Here is a 19,515-nt window from a genome sequence, read left to right as displayed (position 1 = left end):
AATGAAATTTCCTTTTCCCTGACCTCAGTTTGGCAACACTAGTTCCAAAATGTTCTGTTACAGCATCTGTCACTGAACTCCATCTGAAAGGAGGGTTATTAACAGAACTATTATAAGTATCATATTCAAAGCACATCTGTAAATTTAATTTTTTTTTTAAATGCTCACAAGCCATCTCCATCTATTATATAAATATATTAAAAAATCAACTTGGGTTATGTTTCTACAACTGCCATCACAATTATGTGATGTATATAGGATACATTTTAAAAGTACAAAGAAAAGGTAAGTCTCTTGAGCTATAAAAGAGGACACAATAAGAGGTCAGGACAGACAGAGTAACCTACAGTTACAACTTTTTCAGCCAAATAAACTAGTAGATTCTTAGTACTATTAAAGAATGTATAGTCTTAATTATTCATATCATAGAAACATGCAAAAATAAGAGGGCAAGAATGATACCTCACAGGTTACATAATGAAACACTACAGCATGAAATCTAAACATAGACAGTTTCAGGGAAGCAGAGACATCGTGCTGGCCTTCAATCCTCATCAACAGATACAATGAAGCAGTCATGCATTCCCACTCATACAACGACTGCAGAACTCCTGCCAGTCAAAAGTCTGTGTGAACTCTGTCTTGCACTAAAGCAGAATGAAAATTTAACAAGTATTTTTCTAAACTCCAAGCAATCGGAGTAAAACACAACATGAATTCTGAATATTCACAACAAAGAAGATGTAAGATCTCGTACAAATGGATCCATCTTGTAATCATATTTTTAACCTGTCTTTTGAAAGAAAACTTATATCACTGCCATATCATACCACTTAAAAATACAGTTCAGATATTCTTCATTTTCTGTTCATGCTCTTTGATTTCTTGTTTTTGCAAACACTACAATAGCAATTTATGAACTTCATTATTTTAATTTTTGATCTATTTCCTCTAATGCTTTCTTTCAAAATAACTTACACATCATGAAAGCTTCCGTCTGGCAAATCAGATGTTCACAATTGAGTCGTTTGTTTGTTGTTGTTTTTTTTTAACCCAGTACTGAAATAGAACACTTTCAATGGTTTATTTCCCTTTTATTTTCAAACAACAAATACAAAATATTTTGACTCCACTACCAAACTTTCTGGTCATTTTGCAGTTATATAGTCTTTTACTTTAGTTACTTATTCCAAATTAAAAGCCATTCCAAATTAAAACATTTCTTTGATTTCAATTTTTCATCAAACTCATTTGCAAACCTTTGAAACTTCATTTCAGCAAATTTATTTTTAGCCAAAATTTTACCCAAGTTTTCTTAGTTGGCTGTCATCCACAAACGTGACAACTCTAATATCTATTTCATTAGCCCACTGGGTAATGATGAGCAACAGAATTATGCTTAATAAGAGAACCAAGGGATCTTTTGAACATGTTCTGAGAATAATAACACAATATGCTTTTCCAACCCAAGACTGACACTACTGCCTCCTTGAAGACACCCACCTTACCATTATCTGATTGTTGTCTCATGAAACTTGCCTTGGGAAGCCTGGAGCAGTATTACAAAAGCTAAGATACAGAAAACTCACTTATTTTATAACTATATGACCTTTCCTCTGGTCAGAGCAGGAAATCACCTTTTAAATTTTTTTCCCCAGATACATACAAAGAGACTATTTTATAGTCCACAGTTAATGTAAAATTTCTATCACTTCTGTAAATCTGTCTCTGCTAAGGAAATTCACAGTTTCTAATAAGTTGATCTCAGGGCTGTAGTAAACATGAACAAATACAATGAATTATTTATTTACCAAACAATTCACCTAATTCTTTTGCATTGTCTATGCAAACTAAAACCTTAAAACAGTTTCTCTGTGAGAATTAAACTGCTGTGCCTAGGTAGTTCTTCAAAGGATTCTTCAGTCTGCTCACATTCCAAATTGATGTTCAATGTGGAAACCAACTATCCTAAACGCTGTCTATTTCACACACCACCAAGCTCAGTAAACACAGGGATGTGAATCACGAAAATAGTGCACAAAGAACTCTGCAGTTTAAGCAAACTGTCTTGCTTCAGTTACTGGAGAGATGATATAAATGTACCTTATGAGTCACCCACCAGAGACGAGCCAGGAGGTTAATCTTGAAGTGTGCATAAGAATTAGATTACCAAACAGCTTTTCAGATTGACAGCTCCACAAAGCCAAACAAGCAAAACCAAACCAACTTACTTAGCTACAATTGCAGCCAGCACTGAAATAAACTTAAGTACTTAATGAGATTATGATCAGTGGGATGTGAGGGTGGGAAGCAGGGTGCAGAGAGGAAGGAAAAAGGAATTTTTTTAATTGACTGAGATCCTTGCACGAAATCTACACTGGTTGCATGCTTTCTACGTACCTTGTCTGAATTCAGCTTTCCTAGGAATTTCTGCAAGATAGCACTTTGGCACAGGGAATGATGAAAACATTGGCCAAGGATATAGACCACTGCCCTAGAAACAAGACCAGAAATAAATTAATTTAGCAGAAACATTAACAGCTTTTTCTCGATTAACACACAAAGGTACAGCTCCCAGAATTACAGCCTATGCACCAAAATTGTTTGATACTACAATTTCCAATGAGATGTGCTATAACTAAAAAAAAAAAAGGATAGAAAATCCAAAAAGCATTTGAGAATATCATTTTTATGGTGTATATACCACTGACAGTTTTGATTTTACAGTTCCTTTTTTCAACCACAAAGAAAATTGCAAGCTTTATAAAAAATATAAAAACCCCAACAACCTACTAAATGGTATTTCCAGCTTTATACATTGATTTAGGTGTCTTTGTTATGCTGACAGTAATCTGCATTTCATCTCAATGAGACTAACAGCCAGTGAGAAGTAGAACATTTAAAGAAGTTGCTTAACAAACATTCCTTTGTTAAAACATCGATGAAAGCTCCAGGTATTTCATACTGCATATGAAAACCCAAGAATGGCAAAAATATCAAATAATACAAAGATAAATGGAAAACTAGTAAAGAAAACACAGGAATATAGAAGTAAAAAACCAAACAAATTGTATTCGTTTAAAAGTAACATTAAAATGGAGCAAAATAAACATGTCGTCTGAACGTAGTATGTCCTAGGTACATGACAATCCCCAGACAGTGGGAGCAATGTATTTGCTCAGTGTATCACTTCTTTGAAATATTAACACTTCATAAAGATAAAGGTGGTCTGGTGTTAAATAATTTTTCACATGCCAAATTATCAGCAAAAATGTTCAGTTAATGAAAGCAGAAGTTACAGAAAGAAACTGATAAACTTTAAATTCTAACCTTATCTAATTCTCTCAAAGGCAAAATCCTTTCCTGTGGTCCTCCGATCAGATTTATCCTTACAAGAACATGGTTTCTCTCCACTGACAGACCATCAATTATAAAAACTCTGTGGAAAAAAACCCAAACAAAACACAACAAACCTCCAAAAATTAGAAGCTTTAATTTACTGACTATTGAATTCTCAAAACTGAAAGAAACAAGAATATTTTGAGAAACATACCAGAGTTAAAACACAGCCTGGAATGCATATAGGCATAAATAAACAGAAACATTAAGCATTTTGCGATGTCTCCAAGCATTATTGTAACTTTGCGCTACCCTACCTACTACTGATTAGAAAAATTTGAGCAATTACTGGACCCAAAAGTGTAGAAAATCTCACAGATTTTCTTATGTCACATAAAAATAATAAAATTAGGGTAGTGACAGTTAATGGACCATAAAAATTTGCTCCTTATTTGGCCTACCAGCATATTTCTGCTGTCACAAATAAGCAGAGTTATTCATTACTTGAAACAGAGACAACTTGCTGTCTGAAGACACTGGGCAGCCCAAGGTACAAAATTTTTGAAAGCAGTAACATTTTTATTCACCATGTTTCTTAATAAAAGTTTTGCCTTAGGAGGGAAATAGCAGCTTTCATCTTCAAATAATAAATAACTGTAATCTTCACCCACACTGTTTGACTTACATTCTGTAATGGTCCCATATAACAGTAAGAGGAAAATACTTAAAACTCAGCATGCCATGAGAAAGGAAAAAATGTCAGTAACTAAATGACTGTCCGCTTCTGTCCCAAAAATACTTTTTTTCTTTTGAAAGAATTCGCTGTGCAATTTTATTTAGAAGACAGCAGTGGAAAGTCACAGAAGCTGGAGAGTTGACGAAGCTACAAATAAACTGTTGGAGAGTTGACAAAGCTACAAACCAAACAATAACAACGTAAAAACCCCAAAGTACTGATGATGCCTGTAACTCCTGATTTTATATTAAAAATGTAATATTAAAAATATATCAAATTAAAAGGTATACTTACATTCAAAAGCTTTAAACACTTTTTATTTTAGAAACAACTTAACAGCTGTTTTGATGACTAAAAAGTAGAAAAAATAACTGCTTTTTTATTTCTTATACTTTTGGGGCCAACATGGGAGAAAGAGAAAGCTATTGTATTGTGCCTGTTGTATCCTTTCATAATTTTAAACTGCTGACAAAGCTGCATGTAAAGAAACTTATGAACATTAGAAACCAGCGTGACAGCATTTGTATATTTAAAGCTACTAAGGCATTCATGTATTTGTTCTCAGAAGAAGAGTCTGATAATTAAAATAACATTTACATCAATCACTTCTTACCCTGGTCCTTCTGAAGTTTCTGTGACATTTTCCTCCTGAGCAGTTAGTAAAGCTTGTGACACTTTATACTGAGTCTCCAAGAGTAAAAGAGTATTGAGCTCACAGCACAGCACATTTAACAGCCTGCAGAAGGACACATTGAAATGGTAGCACATCAGTCAGGACTCGAGTAATGCACAAGAAGACAAGGGTTTACATGTTTATGAGATTTTGCAATGGAAAGGGAGAGGAGGAAAAAACAACAAAAAAACCCACTCTAAAAAACTCAGACACAACTAGGTCAGGAACACCCTTTTATATCTTTTTTAACCATTCAAGTGGCACAACCTTAAGCAAATGGGGAATGGTTCCCAACAGGTGTTTTTTTGCATGCACTGAACAACCAGAGAAAATACCCACTGGTCAGCTCAGTCTGCTTTTGAGTTTACATCACAGTGTAACAAAAATTATACAGGCTTAGTAAGACACTCCATGTGAAATATAAGGAAATTATACAATAATAAGCTGGTAAAGCAACTCAGAATTAGGTTGTCTGAAGGGGGAAGGAGGAACGGAGGTAAAAAAATATCTTTCATTTAGAAAAGAGGCTTTTAAGCCCTTCCGTATAATCACATTTAACGCAGTTCAAAAGCAATAAAAGATTTAACATGTAACATAACCAACAAATCTGCTGGGTTGGGTTTTTTCAGAGAAACACAAATGGTAAATGAAATTAATAATAACAAGTGCACAAGACAGTACATTATATACAATTTTCTTTCATAACTTTGGGGCAAATTAAGAGGGTAAGTACTCCAATATATTTTCATATAAATCTGAAATAAAGCAATCCAAATCATATTACTTTTTCTTTTAACTAATCTATTCACTCTAAGACCACAACAGAATAATTTCATTGAGGGCTTCCAGTTCAAGGAAAACAATGTAACTAAACATTCTTGTTACTGGTTTTATTTCCTATTTTAACACAGTCATAAAATGCAACATAAATTAAGGCTGATCAGCATTATATTTTGCATTCACATAAGATTTTATATGAACTAGAAAATATACTGTTTTAAATTCATGGTCTGTTAGTCAAAGCTTATTTTCTTCCTTGTAATTCCTAATATGTTTCTACTGACAATAGCAAAAATTCATAAGCCATTCTCTCAATAATTTAACACCTGCAAATTCATACAGTTGTGGCCAAGGATTAAACAGCCAAGATGAGAATACGTCTCAGTTTTTTTCCTGTTGTTTTTTTAAACAACTTGATCTGTTCAGTTTCAGTACTCTTCAGCTTTATTTCTTTTACATTAACTATTTTGTGACATCACTTTGTTCTCAATACTTTTATAAATCATAGAAGAAGAAATGACAGGTCAACTATAATTTTTATTATTATTTAGAAAAAAAAAAACCAACCAGAAAAGAGCACTGAAACCATTATGAAGATGGGTAATTTTTTCTGTGAAGTACAATAAATGGCAAAGACCAGCAGTTAAAAACCACTTGGAAGAAGACTAGTAGCTGAGAATGCTTTATAACATGATCTCCTCTGGTAGGCAAGACAGAGCGGAAAAAAAACAAAAAAAACAACCAAGACCAACCAACCATGAGCAAATAAAACCAGGTAGATGGAATAGCGGTAGAATAAATGACGAAATATACAAGATCTAGTAGTGTAAGCAGCTGCTGCTTGGGCATTCAAATGAAATTTTCACCTATATAGAAAAATACATTTAAAAATGCTACTGTTGAAGTACAGGTTATTTGGTTAATAGTAATATTCCGTTAACTACCTTCCAAAGTCATAAATGTATAAAGTTTCCAATAAAACAAAAAAAAACCCAAAAACAACACCTATGTTTTATAGTAAGTGTATTTGTAACCATGCTTGAATACAGCTATGGAGTTTTTCTTCCTTTTTGTTTGTTTTTGGAACATAAGAATTTAATCAGACTCGCCATCTCAATATCTCATCTATAAGAAGTACATGCTTAGGAGAATGTATAAAACCTTTACAGATATAACACAATTTGATTAAAGCATATATTTTTGAGATATGCTTTTAAATTTTCTTTAGAAAGCAGAAGACAGAGCTCTCAACCTAAATACTGCTGAAAATTGGAAGACATACTTTGATGAAGTTCTTGTACCTGGGAAGAACCCAATGCAACAGTACAGGCTGGGGACAATCAGTCATAAGGCAGATTTGCAGACAAGTCTGAACATGAGCCAGAAACATGCCTTTGAGAGCAACACCATCCTGGGCAGTGTAATGAAGAGTGCTGCCAAAAGTCACTTGAGGGAGGTGACCCTGCCCCTCTACTGGCTCTGGTAAAGTCATACCTGGAGTGCTGGGTCTAGTTCTGAGCTCCCAAGTAACAGCATGACATGAATGCACTGAAGCAGGTCCAACAAAAGGCCAAGGGGACAATTAAGGCTTGGGCCATCTGACATAGGGAAAAGTTGAGAGAGCTATGATTGCTCAGCCTGAGGAAGAGGATCCTCAGGGGAGATCCTGTCATTGTGTATAAATATCGAAGAGGAAGGTTTGAAAATTTAGTCAGACTCTTCCCAGTGATACCCAGTGAAAGGACTAGATGCAAAGGGCATGAATTGAAAGACAGGAAATTCCATTTTAATGTACTGTGATGGTGGTAAAACAGTGGAACAAATTGCCCAAAGATGCTGCAGGATTACCAGCCTTGACAATATTCTAAACCAGACTGGACACATCCCTTAGTAATGCTCTGTAGTTGAACCCACTTTGAGCAGAGCAGTTGTACAACACAATCTTCCATCTCCCTTTCAATTCTGATTATGTAATTCTCTGATCACTAGTAGTAAGATATATACATCCAGGAACCAACTGCAATGAATATAAAATAAAAGTTTATCTGAAGCCAGACCTTTATAGAAGAGTAATTCAATTCAAAGAAATTCAGAAATATCAAAATACATATCATAGCTGTGAAAATATGTAGGAATAAGTAGTTTTGTTCTGAATTCTGCATTTCCTGCCCTATCTGTTTTTCTTGAAAGGTGCTTCCTGGTTTCTAGCCCTTCAACTACAATTTCACAACTAATACTTCACTGCAGAAGTCCCTGATCTAAAAGAAAGCATTCTTACTAGTCCTTTGTTCCACAGGCTATCTCCTTGGTTTTGGTATGTGGAATCATAATGACTTCTTTAATTATGACACAACAAAAGGTCCTTTGCGGGGTATAAATCAGCTAGTAAATAAACCTTGCTAATTTTTATGCCGTCTCTCTAATTTTTTTTGCCTGAAAATAATATAATTAACTGCCCATGATTTACTCTGAGTTGCTAAAAATGCATATTATGAGGATAACTTACTAACAACTCAATATTTTTTCTTGGAGTTCCTTTTAAGAACACGAAACAGTATGTTCTTTGTTCTTTTTCCCAATGTCAAAGCACATTTCTCTCAAACAGGACCTTTATTATGGTAAACCCAATTCTATTTTTCTGCAGTGACCACTACACCACCATACACTGTTCTTCCTTATTTTCATATGTTCTTTCCAAAGCCACACTGATGTTCTGTCCTTACTTCAGGCATATCTGCTAATGCTCAGCTGGTGGTGAAAGATGCAAGACACTATTCTTGAACACAGCAGCTGTAACAGTCTATGGTGGGTTGACACCAGTCAGCAGCTAAGCACCCACTCTGCTTCTCACTCCCTTGACACTTGTGCCTGGCCAGTCTCTGACCAATAAGACCTGCAAGACCAACCTCCAAGGCCCTCAGTTTTTATTACTGAGAGGGATGCTATATGGTATAAACCATTCCTCCAGTCAGTTCAGATCAGCTGTCCCAGCTGTTTTCATTCCCAACCTCTTGCACATTGCTAGGTATGGGCAATGTTGATAAAAAATAAAGCCCTGTTGCTGAGCTGTTGCTTGCACAGCGTCAGTAGAAACATGCTGTGTTATCAATACTCCTTTAGTCCCAAATTCAAAACACAGCACCCATGTGGGGTGCTATTAAAAAACTTGACCCAAGTCTGTATGTACTCCAGAGAAACAAGATAAAATTTTATGCTATAAGCAGCACAAAATTTCCACCACACAGAAAAAAGAAAGCAGCTCATCCAAAGTAAACTATACTACAATCTCAGTAATAGATGTGTGCATGCAGCATAAAATGACCAACTAAACACAAAATGCTTACATCTCTGCTATAGACAGTGACATGATGCTGAAATAGAGGACTAAATCAGTCCTTAGTAAAAGGTTTTCTTTTGGCTTGTAGTTACTGCCTTCTACTGATATAGGCATGGCTGAATCAGGCCAGTGCAAAATACATAGCATAATATTTGTAGAGACTCAGCTGTGGGGCAAGGTAAGGTGCTTTTTTTTTTTGTTTGTTTCATCTCTCAGGAATAAATATTAAAAACTGAAGAGCAATAAAACAAGAACTGGAACCTGTTTGCAGTAGCAGGACCTCCTTTTCACTAAATGATTACGTACAACAAAAGTGAAATCCAAAGCCAAACTTGCATTAAACAATTCCAGTGTCATCATCATGGGGGACAGCCTCAAAACATTTAACATCAGAGCTTACATTAACAACTTTATTTATTCTTTATTACGCATTAAGTAAGAGCCTAAGCTTCAACGAGAACATGAATCCAAACAGTGAATGGCAATTATTATCAAGTGCCAGACCAGTAGACAGAGACAATGGCTAAAAAAAACCAAACCCTAAAGATGTCAAAAGCCACTTAGTGTTGGAACACAAAGGGCATTTGGAAGCTTCAGCCAAGCAAAGCTTTGTACACTGCCTTTGCAAACTGAAAGAAAGGCCTTTGCACTTGGTCTAGCTAAAGGATTGAAGCTTCTAATTGTTCCACTGAGGGCAATGCATGGTTTTGAAAAAAATTATGAATTTCTGGATACAGGAGTTACACCTTTGGTGCCTGGGGCACTGGAAGCTACTACCTCAGGGCAGTCATGTTTCTCTCAGAAAGAAAACTCAGGGACTAATGTATTCCTTACAATGTTTACAACCTGAAAAGATTTTCAAAAGACTACCAACACCATTTCAGCTACCCAATGTACCTACAAGTGACAGGTAACGTGAATGCTAATGATAAAAGGTTTCCTCAGGTAAACAAAAATGGTTTTCATGAGCATCACTTGCCAGCCTAGAGGACTCAGAAGTGAAGAGTTTTAATTTCCCTCAGTTAAGTAAAGAAAAAAAAAATCAACAAACAAGTGATGTCTGATCACAGAATCTACTGTTCCTATTTTATTAACAATTATTTGTTTTAAATTAATAAACCTAATGAACTTCTATTAAAGTATAAGTTAGAAAAAAATTGAATTAACTGTGTAATTACATGATCACAGATAATGTGGAAGCATTCTCACATAATCCTGTTGCAAATCCCCATCACTAGCAATCACTACTAATCCAGACCCTGTCCCCTTTTACCTTTGGATTCTTGTACTCATAATGTTTTTTAATAAAGAGAAAGGAAAAGAGAGTAGATATAAACAGCACTGCGTTGCAATCATTGAAATCACACATTCTCTTAATTAACAATACACATAATGCAAGTATAATTAAGGACTGACCTATTTCACTACCTCACTATTAAAATGCAATTATATAAGAGGGTGTTTAAAATGCAGTTGACAAAAGTAATGGAGAAGAATGCAGGGGTGTTTATTATTTGTATTTTCTAAACTCAAAGTTATTTTTTACCTATCACTTTTTTTTTCATTTAATTCATTCACCTGGATTTCACTGGAATGCTCTAGATTAAATTTTGACAGATATGTGCTGCTTTAAGGCAAATTTCAAGATGCTGATTGATTTTGATGTCAGTAAAATATAAGCCATTTAAATTTTCTTTCCAAAATCTTTCTCTACTACGTTTTTAGGGCAACAGAAATAGATACAATGCATTTTTATCATTCTCTGCAAGAAAACATAAACAAGTAAGAAAGAAAACATAAACAAAAAACATTCATCATAATATTTTATATGACAAAGAAAATGTGACCTAACAATGTCAAAATCTTTATTACACAAACCTGAAAACAACAAGCCAATATTATTTTTCTATTTGCAGCAGACAGTAGATTTACAATCCTCAGGCTAACACAGATGAGCATATGACTTGGACTAATATTTACAATTTTCTATAATTCCAGAGAAACAGAAATGCATTTATTCACACAGAGCATTGTCATAAATATTGGGTTTTCAGCCTTGCCTCAGAGAAGCCTAAAATAAATCTATTTTCCATTTCAGTTCAAATTACACTTCAACAAAATGGGTTATCTTCAGAGATCTCTAATGATAGGCAAACACATTGTGTCTTTAAAATTAAACAGTCACAAGTTGCATATCTGAAGGAAAAGTATTTACCCCCAGAATTTTCCAGGTATTTCCCTGCAGAAGGCCAAACTCTTTAACAGAGTGCTCTCCTTGTCACTTGATGCTCACTACCAGGAGGCACCTCAGTGAACAAGTGTGGAGCTAACAAAGGTCCTTCTGATTAAGAATATATACACAAAAGATCTTTTGTCTTCACAATATTTAGGAGTTTTATTGATTTATGCTCAAAATAAGCCACTGAGAAAAAAAAATAAGATAGCCAACAACAAAAAAAAAAAAGGGTCTAGTTTTCGTCTTTAAAGTATTCAAATGTCCCTTACTGCCATTTTATCATATATCCACAAAAAGAGATTCCAAGAACAGTATGTGACAGAAGTACTCTATTAAATAAAGGGAATTTTTGCAAATCTGCCTGTAAACCACCTCTTATCCCCTCTCATTGCCCACAGTCTAGGCATATTCCAGTAATGTTGTTTCTCCTTCTGTTTACTACTCAAGCCCACACTAACTGAGTATCTTCTAATTTATTTTGGGGTATTGATACTGTTTAGAGTCAGGATTAGCAAAGCTAGAAATTTTTACTCTGCCACACTTTAATCCAGCTAAGAAAACAGTACCACTAACGTTCACAGAAAACCTATTTTCTGAATAAAGAGAACAGCAATATGTAAATTCGCTTCAGGCGAAGACTTTGAAAATATATATATTATGCATATATTTTCTTGGCAGGCTGTTAAAACTCAAAACCCATGAATGCATTTACTGTACTGAAATACTAGACAAATTGTGTTGATAATATATCAATGAAGGAATCTTTCAGGTTAGTAAGTTAGAGACAGTTAGAGAGCTCTTCAAAGAGTTTGGTCTTAACAGAGAGCTGGTGAAGACTTAGTGCCACATTTTAAGAAAACTGTTATTTCTCAGATGCACTATCTTTTAAAATCAGATTGATGGGTATACTTGTATCAGAGAAATAAAGCTGATCATTAAACTAAGAAAATACTCTCTGTTTAGTATGTAAAAAAACATTGCCTTAATTATTGCTCTGAATGTCATTTCTGTAGGATTTGTGCTCTGATGGCAAGTTCAGAAGCATCTAAAACAGAAAGACCACTGAGAATTTCTACATTAGTTGCCGTGCATCCAGATTTTCAGCTTGTACAAAAGAGTGCCTGAGACAACCTTCAGAATTCTTTTATCAACTGATATTGGCCAACTGGGAGACTTCTCGATTCTAAATAAGTGTAAATCTGCTTTGAAGCTGAAAGCTGAACCGACAATTTTAAAATCTTTCTATACAAAAATTAGGAACTGTCTATATACTTAGACATTTCTATTCCTATCTCCAACTTCTTGCCTAAGGTTTCCCTTTAATAAATAAATAATAATGATAACAACACCTTTTTTTTTTTCTCCAATTAGCTTAAAAGGACTTTCAAGTGAACAAATCTCATGACAGAAACACACAATAGATTCAATTAATGTAATACCAGATCACTGTCTGCAACAACTGTAGAACCATCCTAGGCCAAGATACTTCCAAGAACTTAAAAACAAACAAACAAAAAAAACCAAACAAAAATCAATCCAAAAACCCCAAACAAACAAACAAAAAATCCCTAACAAAACCAAACAACAACATGAAAACCAAAGTAACCACAGATTGGAAATTAACCACAGGTTGTGGTGGAACTGCGTATTTCACCACTGACCACACAAACCCTAATCTATATGAATGCACCATAGAGAGTATTCTTTAAAGACTAAGAGATATTGGCTGTGCCCACCATATTTTGCTTCCCTATGTTTTCCCTTTACTTTCTACAGCATGCATACCACTTTACAGTGGTTAAGCTTGAAAAGTGAAGTTGACAGCAGAGCCTCTACCAGACTGTAATTCAAAACTATAATTCAGAATCCTACTTATTCAAAATGAAGAAAACTATTCACCAGAAAATGCAATAATGACACTACAAACATAAATATATACACCTGTGCATTTTGGATTAAACAGACTGTGGAAACACCAATGTATTTTATGCTTTATATGCAATTACGCAGCTAATAACCAAAATAACTTGCAGAAGTTGTCTAACAATCAAATAAATGTGTAACTGTTTTGAAAAAGAAAAGTAGCACCTCACAGTAAAGCCTGTAAGTTCAACAGATCTGAAGTTCAACACTCAACAATGGGCTGAATTGAGTAGTGTATGGCTGTGTAGATCTGTGAAAAATTAAAAGAATGTGGGTTTGGCTGTACTGTTGGTATTAAGTCTAGCAGAAATGTTTCCAGACAATTGCTTCACAAAATCATACTGTTTTTCAATGCTGCAATTATCACCTAAATATTTAATTTCTACATAACAGCAAAGAGAAATTAGATCTTTTGCTATAATTTCCACATTTTCAGATATGTTAAGCATCTAATATTATTTGGTATAACTACCACTGAACTTAGAACTCTTGATGGAATTTGGTCAAGGAGCAAATCAACTACACAAGGCAAGGTTCATTTTACAGAACATGGATGTCTGCAGTCAGTAGCATTCACAGGAAAGATCACAGAACTTTGAAATGAACTGTACACCTCTCATGTTCAGCTAATATAGGCCATGGTTACTTGCAAGTCTTAATACTCTAAATTAAAGTCTTAATACTGTAAATCCTGAGTTAGAAGGGACCCATCAGGATCTAGTCCAACTCCTGGCCCTGAACCCCAAGGACACCTCAAGAATCACAGGACATGCCTGAGAGTGCTGTCCAATTGCTTTTGTGAACTCTGTCAGGCTTGGCGCTTTTGTCACTTCCCTGGGGAGCCTGCTCCAGTGCCCAACCACCCTTTATTTTAAACTGTAAAACATCTCATTTTCTCTTGATCCTAATTAAATCAATGAAAGTTCTGTCAAGTTTTCTATGGAGTCAGTCTAATCCTAAATGAAGGACACTTTTTTTTTCAAATTTCATCTTAAGACTTCTCATTCCTATATAAACTAGTGATTTCCCCCAAAGCAGCATTTATAACTTCTGACTTATATGTCAAAATCATATATACCTCCCAACCCCAATCTCTGCCATTGTTCATCTCCTCTATGCTCATCCTTATCAACAAATTGTACTGTATCTTATGGTCATTCATATATAGTATGAAATCATTTTACTGTGATATTAAAGTATAAATATGGCTGCAAAAAGCTAATGTTTCAGAACTTAATCAGTTGGGCTATATCTTGCTCAAGCAAGGTAATCAATGTTTTCCACACTATGAAGTACAATCCAACAGATTTTTATTTCAACTGTCTAAAATAAGTTCCCAACAAAAATGTGAATTAAAGGATATATATATAGACATCCTTGGAAAACAGAATAAAAATGCAGAAACTAATTTCTATGTTAAAATTATAAAGCACCGAATATTACAATTCATGAGCATAACAGTGTGAGCATCTTTTAAAGTGTACCTTTAGCTTCTAGAAATATTTGGAATCAAATGATACACTCCCTAAACTAAGTTTTTGTGAAAAAGGTGATAATCAAGCAAACAGTTAAAAAACAATTTTACGTACAGGGAAACTACATAAATTACATAAACATAGTAAAAATAATTTCAGTATTTTGGAATACAGCAGATGTACAACTTGTTTTTTACAGTCAAGTAGGCAAAGTAACATGCAATTTCTATCACTGCTTCTCATAATACAATATATCAATTTACAGATAATAAGATTAGATACGTCACTGTTCTCATGTTGTAGGCCATTTTTCATTTCATCTTCTCATGGTAAAAAAAGGGGGGAATTTCACCTTCATACATAATAAAACCCAAACAATGTTATCTTGTCAGAAGCAACACATCCAAGCATATTATATCCTATTTAGTTAATATGAGCAGAGAATAAAAAACATGCATCTTACCTCAGACCAAATACATGGGATTGTTCATAATTGAATAAGGAATGAATTTTAGCCTCTGAGTTCAAAATTATAAGCCTGTCAATGACATCCTGTCAAAGGAAGAGAAATGTAAAAAACCACGCATGTTTTTATAATTTAAGCACATCATAGTTTCATAGGGATATTTACTATTGAATGATAGCTACTATTAAAACACACACTGAAATTATTTCTGCAACAGGAAGTGTTTTCCACACAAAAGTCAATGGCAAAATTGAAGGCAAAAATGGCAAAAGTTTCCTAACCATGTAGAAGGTTAGGAAAAAAATCTATTAAAAAATATAAACATACTAAAAGATCTTTGCAGATCAACTATCCTAGTTCTTCTTTAGTGTTAAACTACCAAAAAAAAGTTTAAAAATTTGTTGTATGTTTGAAGTGTGTATATGTCTACTTTAATAAAGAGAACAGCAACTCCTTCAGTATAATAACCCTTTCTCACACCGGTTAGTACTATATGCTTCAAGACACAGCCGTTTAGTCTTGGTTTAACAAGGCTTGGCTCAGATGTTGAGGCTTACATCTTTCATCCTGGAGCATCTCATGTAGCAGACAATGACTTGTGACTGCTTCCCACTACTTCCACAAAGCCAACCCAATTATCTTCCCCTCTGGCTCACTGCATATGCAAACTGGTTCTGAAAAAATTATTTCATTAAAAAAACTAAGGAATGAATTAGAACATTCAGTGAAGTTATCATGTCAGAGAGAGATTGCTGTGCTATGGTCACAAGAAACAAATTACAAAATCCTTAAGAGTTTTATTTAATTTCGATTAAATATAAAGTTTTATTTTCTCCACATTTTAGAAGTACAGTTTCAGAGACAGAGGAGGGAGTTATTATTCACCTAATTAGACCAATGAGCATTTCAGTAAGATATGAAGTTAAGACCCATAGTTTAATGAAATTAACAAAAGCTCTAGTTTTCAATGGAGAAAAGTAAAAATCACAATAGAAGAAAAAAGTCTAGAACTTTTCAAAGTAAATTGTCTTCACAGAATGTACTCTTATATAAAATACAGTGAAAGATTACTTTTCCTATTAGATTGTTGGGGCAGTGGGGGAGAAAGCTTTTTCCACATAATTGATTTACAATAAAGTTATCAATTAAAAAAACTCAACTTGGACCTCAAGGCTGTTGATAAAATTGATAATGCAAGCAATTGATTTGTTTGGGAATTGAGATTTTTTCAGATATCTGTGCATACAAAGAGTTAAATGCTAAGGGATATTTCTCTGGCATTATCTTCCTTCTCTCATTTATAAATCAAAGCTTGGAGCTGCAAAAGAATACAAAGAGCGGGCACAGAGGACTATTGAGAAAGGAGACTAAGCTCTGATTTGGGATTTTAGGAAGCAAGATAATGAATAAGATCTAACACAGGATTACATCCAAAAAATGTGTCGATAGATTTGCACTGCTCAGCCACAGAACATAGCTTAAATATTACACGTCAGATGTCATCTACCTTGAATACCTAAAACAAGCCATCTAAGATTCTCTAGAATCACTGAAGAAAATAATCTTTTCTAATGTCTTTCAAAGCTACAGGTCTAGAGAGTACCTTCCAAACTAGATTCCCCTGAATATATACACTGCAAAAACCCTCAAAGACTGGAGGTAAGCAGAAAACCCTAATTTACGTGTTCCATTCTCTAAAATAATTTTATATGCCAAACACAGTAAAGAGAAATCTTGCATGTTTTAAGAAAATTTTTCCTAAGGCCTTAAATGAAAACCTGATTAGTCTACAGTTAAAAGTTGAAAAAATTGTTATCAACTATCACGATTATCAGTTGTTATCAACTGATAATCTGTTCAGTCAATGATACTAATCAGATTTATCTGAGCTAGTCAGATAAAAATATAAAGGAGGTAAAAATATTTAAATCCTGGGTATTCAAGAAATAAAGGATAAACAAAATTGATTAAGTTCTGTGCATTAGCAAATATAGTTTAGCATAAACAAGTCACATTCTGTGGCAATGTGACACAATTCAGAAGTAGAGAAAAAATAAGATACACAATCAAATCTTCTAGCGGCACAGAAGTTGCTTTTACTTTGCTTCTTGTAGTTATAGCCAGTCAAAATCTTTTACCTTTTGCTTTCTGGAATCACTGCCCAAAAACATGGTCATAACAAACCTGTATCTCTTAACTTCAGAAGTTTTCTGAGTACTTGGACTCAGCCATTATATGTTAAATAAACATTAGAGGATTTCCATGACCATTTCCTTTCTGTTAACAACATAGTCTTGAATCCCTATCTTACATAGGCATATCTTGGATGGCTAGGCTTACAAAACCCACTGCTGCACAGTAGTTAACTGAGAGAAGCTTCATCCAAAATACCTTTATCTCCTTAGGGAATTTTGAACAATTGTATCAGTATTGGCATTTCTAAAAACCCAAAAAATTTCATAAAAATACTCAAGTGCCTCTAAAGCTAAAATAACACTGGCTTTCAAAAGTTGCAAAAATCATTCTTGAGATCTACCACAATTTGAATGCTCTCAAATAGTTATGATCTTCAGCATACATCTATCTTCCTGACTCAGAGTTCATTAAAAAACTTGATAACTGAACAAAGCTATCCATCGGTGAACTCACTAGCATTGAGTAGATTGGAAAAATGAAATTTATCATGCAATTTCCTCCTGAAATCATCAAAACAGTATTGCAAAAAAGCACTCAAAAATCCCTTCCAAACATAATATACCCTATTACGATAAAGTCTGTCTAAACAACTTAAAATATCACCAATCCAGAGCCTGTGCCAGACAAACACTTCAACATAACAGCAATTTAAAGTGCTAACTCATTATGAAAAAAATCTGATTTTAACTGCCACACAAGGTCACAAATTGTCTATGCTTTGTAGATGAGAAAAAAAGCCATAATTGACTGCAGTAGAATGACTGAATACAAAATAATACCAAATACAGAAATAGTGAAGCTATTTCTCTGAAGTATGTCTTAATCAGTAGCTTTCCAATTACTGATTTTTTCCTTTGTGTGAATTATGTGTCCTATTAAAAAATAGCCTGAGGTATGAGGTTTTTCTGTTTTCATTTTGTTTTTCTTTTCTTTTATTCTTTTTAAATCCATAGATAGTGTGATAGAGCAATGCTGTATAAAGTGCAAGTATATGTATTTTCCGACATTTTCCCATATGTACCTGTATGCACATACAAACATGATTATTTATGTTACCTTTTTTGGAAAAAACCAGAATTCTAACACAAGTCAGGAAAGACGATCTTTAAATTAGGCATCAAAATTTATATTACCTTTAAGATTTCAAAATGAAAATTTAGGTTAATATGAAGTGATATGTGCATATACTGCCCTCATGCTGTATATAATACAAAATGCAGAAAATTTCAAAATCTTTCAATAGGAAAAAAACTTACTCTTTTATAACAATAACATTTTCTCAGGTAAAAATGTCTTCACTGAATTATTTTTCCTCCAAATTACTTACAATGATATCTGTGGGTACTTCACGGAATGAGTACATGGGTTTATTTGGTATATCTCGTTTACTCAGGAGCTCAAAAACTGCTGGGTAAGTGAGCAAGTTTACCAGAAACAAAAATGACTAGAGAAAGAAAAAAAGGAAAGACAACAGGGAATGTTAATCAGTTAAGTGCAACCAAGTAAGTGTTAGCAATTATTTGTCATTTACATTGTCCTTTACAGGCTAAACTTAACATAAAGAGACCTGTCCAAAATAAGACTGCAAACCTTGGTAGGCATCTATGTAATCTAAAAGGGCATAGTATCTGAAACATCTATTACCTATCAAATTGTACATACAATTTTGAAAATCACAGTATTCCATTACTACTTAATTCTAAAATCTTGAGACAAAGAATAATCTAAAACGTCACTCTTCCTGATTTTATTGAAGTAATCTGGACATAAACTGACGGCCAGCACTTAAGACTTAGTTTTGTCATGATTTTTATCCATTATTTCATAGTTAATCCTTAGCATTGTGAACTGCCATGCAATATAAGAATTCTGTACCAGTCATCATTTAACTAGTGTATTATACCAATTTTGACACACATCCCAAGAAGCTGATATAATAAAAATTTACAGAAAGGTATGTATCATCCTATCTGAACCACAGCACTGTTTCTTTCCAAACAAAAATGTAAGATTAAATAATTTCTTACCTTCTGACAACTTTGGTCAATAGGGTCAACTGGAGTAGATTTGGGTTGGGTTATTCTCAAATCATCTTTTCCACATTCCAAAAGAGCCCATAATTCAGTTACAAGTGCCTTTATAAAGCCTAAAACGAATGTTTGTTCTAACCATGAGTTTCATATTAGAAATGTTTTACACCACAATTCTAACCAAGATTTGCAAAATTTCTCTATACTGAAGGCTGAAATTTCATAACAGATTGCCTTAGGGTTATTATCCCTGCTATTCTCAATCCTTTACTCAAAACTACCTTTCTAGAGCAGTTCAATCTATAGTCTGCAGCAATGGTTTCC

The 19,515-nt window shown here is 34.0% G+C and overlaps 1 protein-coding gene across 3 annotated transcripts in view; it reads right to left on the bottom strand.

Moving 5' to 3' along the window:
* TBC1D32 (TBC1 domain family member 32) overlaps window positions 1-19,515 on the bottom strand; it is a 75,993-nt gene that overhangs the window by 29,946 nt on the left and 26,532 nt on the right. For all 3 annotated transcript variants that reach the window (XM_039731610.1, XM_039731609.1, XM_039731611.1), the window contains 6 exons: window positions 19,189-19,307; window positions 18,489-18,605; window positions 14,963-15,051; window positions 4,689-4,811; window positions 3,331-3,439; window positions 2,401-2,494 (listed from right to left, as the gene is read on the bottom strand). In XM_039731610.1, coding sequence (XP_039587544.1) covers window positions 2,401-2,494; window positions 3,331-3,439; window positions 4,689-4,811; window positions 14,963-15,051; window positions 18,489-18,605; window positions 19,189-19,307 — 651 coding nt within the window. The remainder of the gene's footprint in view (window positions 1-2,400; window positions 2,495-3,330; window positions 3,440-4,688; window positions 4,812-14,962; window positions 15,052-18,488; window positions 18,606-19,188; window positions 19,308-19,515) is intronic.

This window comes from Passer montanus, unplaced genomic scaffold, assembly GCF_014805655.1.
Source record: "Passer montanus isolate IOZ18808 unplaced genomic scaffold, ASM1480565v1 scaffold79, whole genome shotgun sequence".
NCBI lineage: Eukaryota > Metazoa > Chordata > Aves > Passeriformes > Passeridae > Passer > Passer montanus.
Note: the sequence above shows the minus strand (reverse complement) of the source record. Positions and strands in the feature narration are given on the sequence as shown.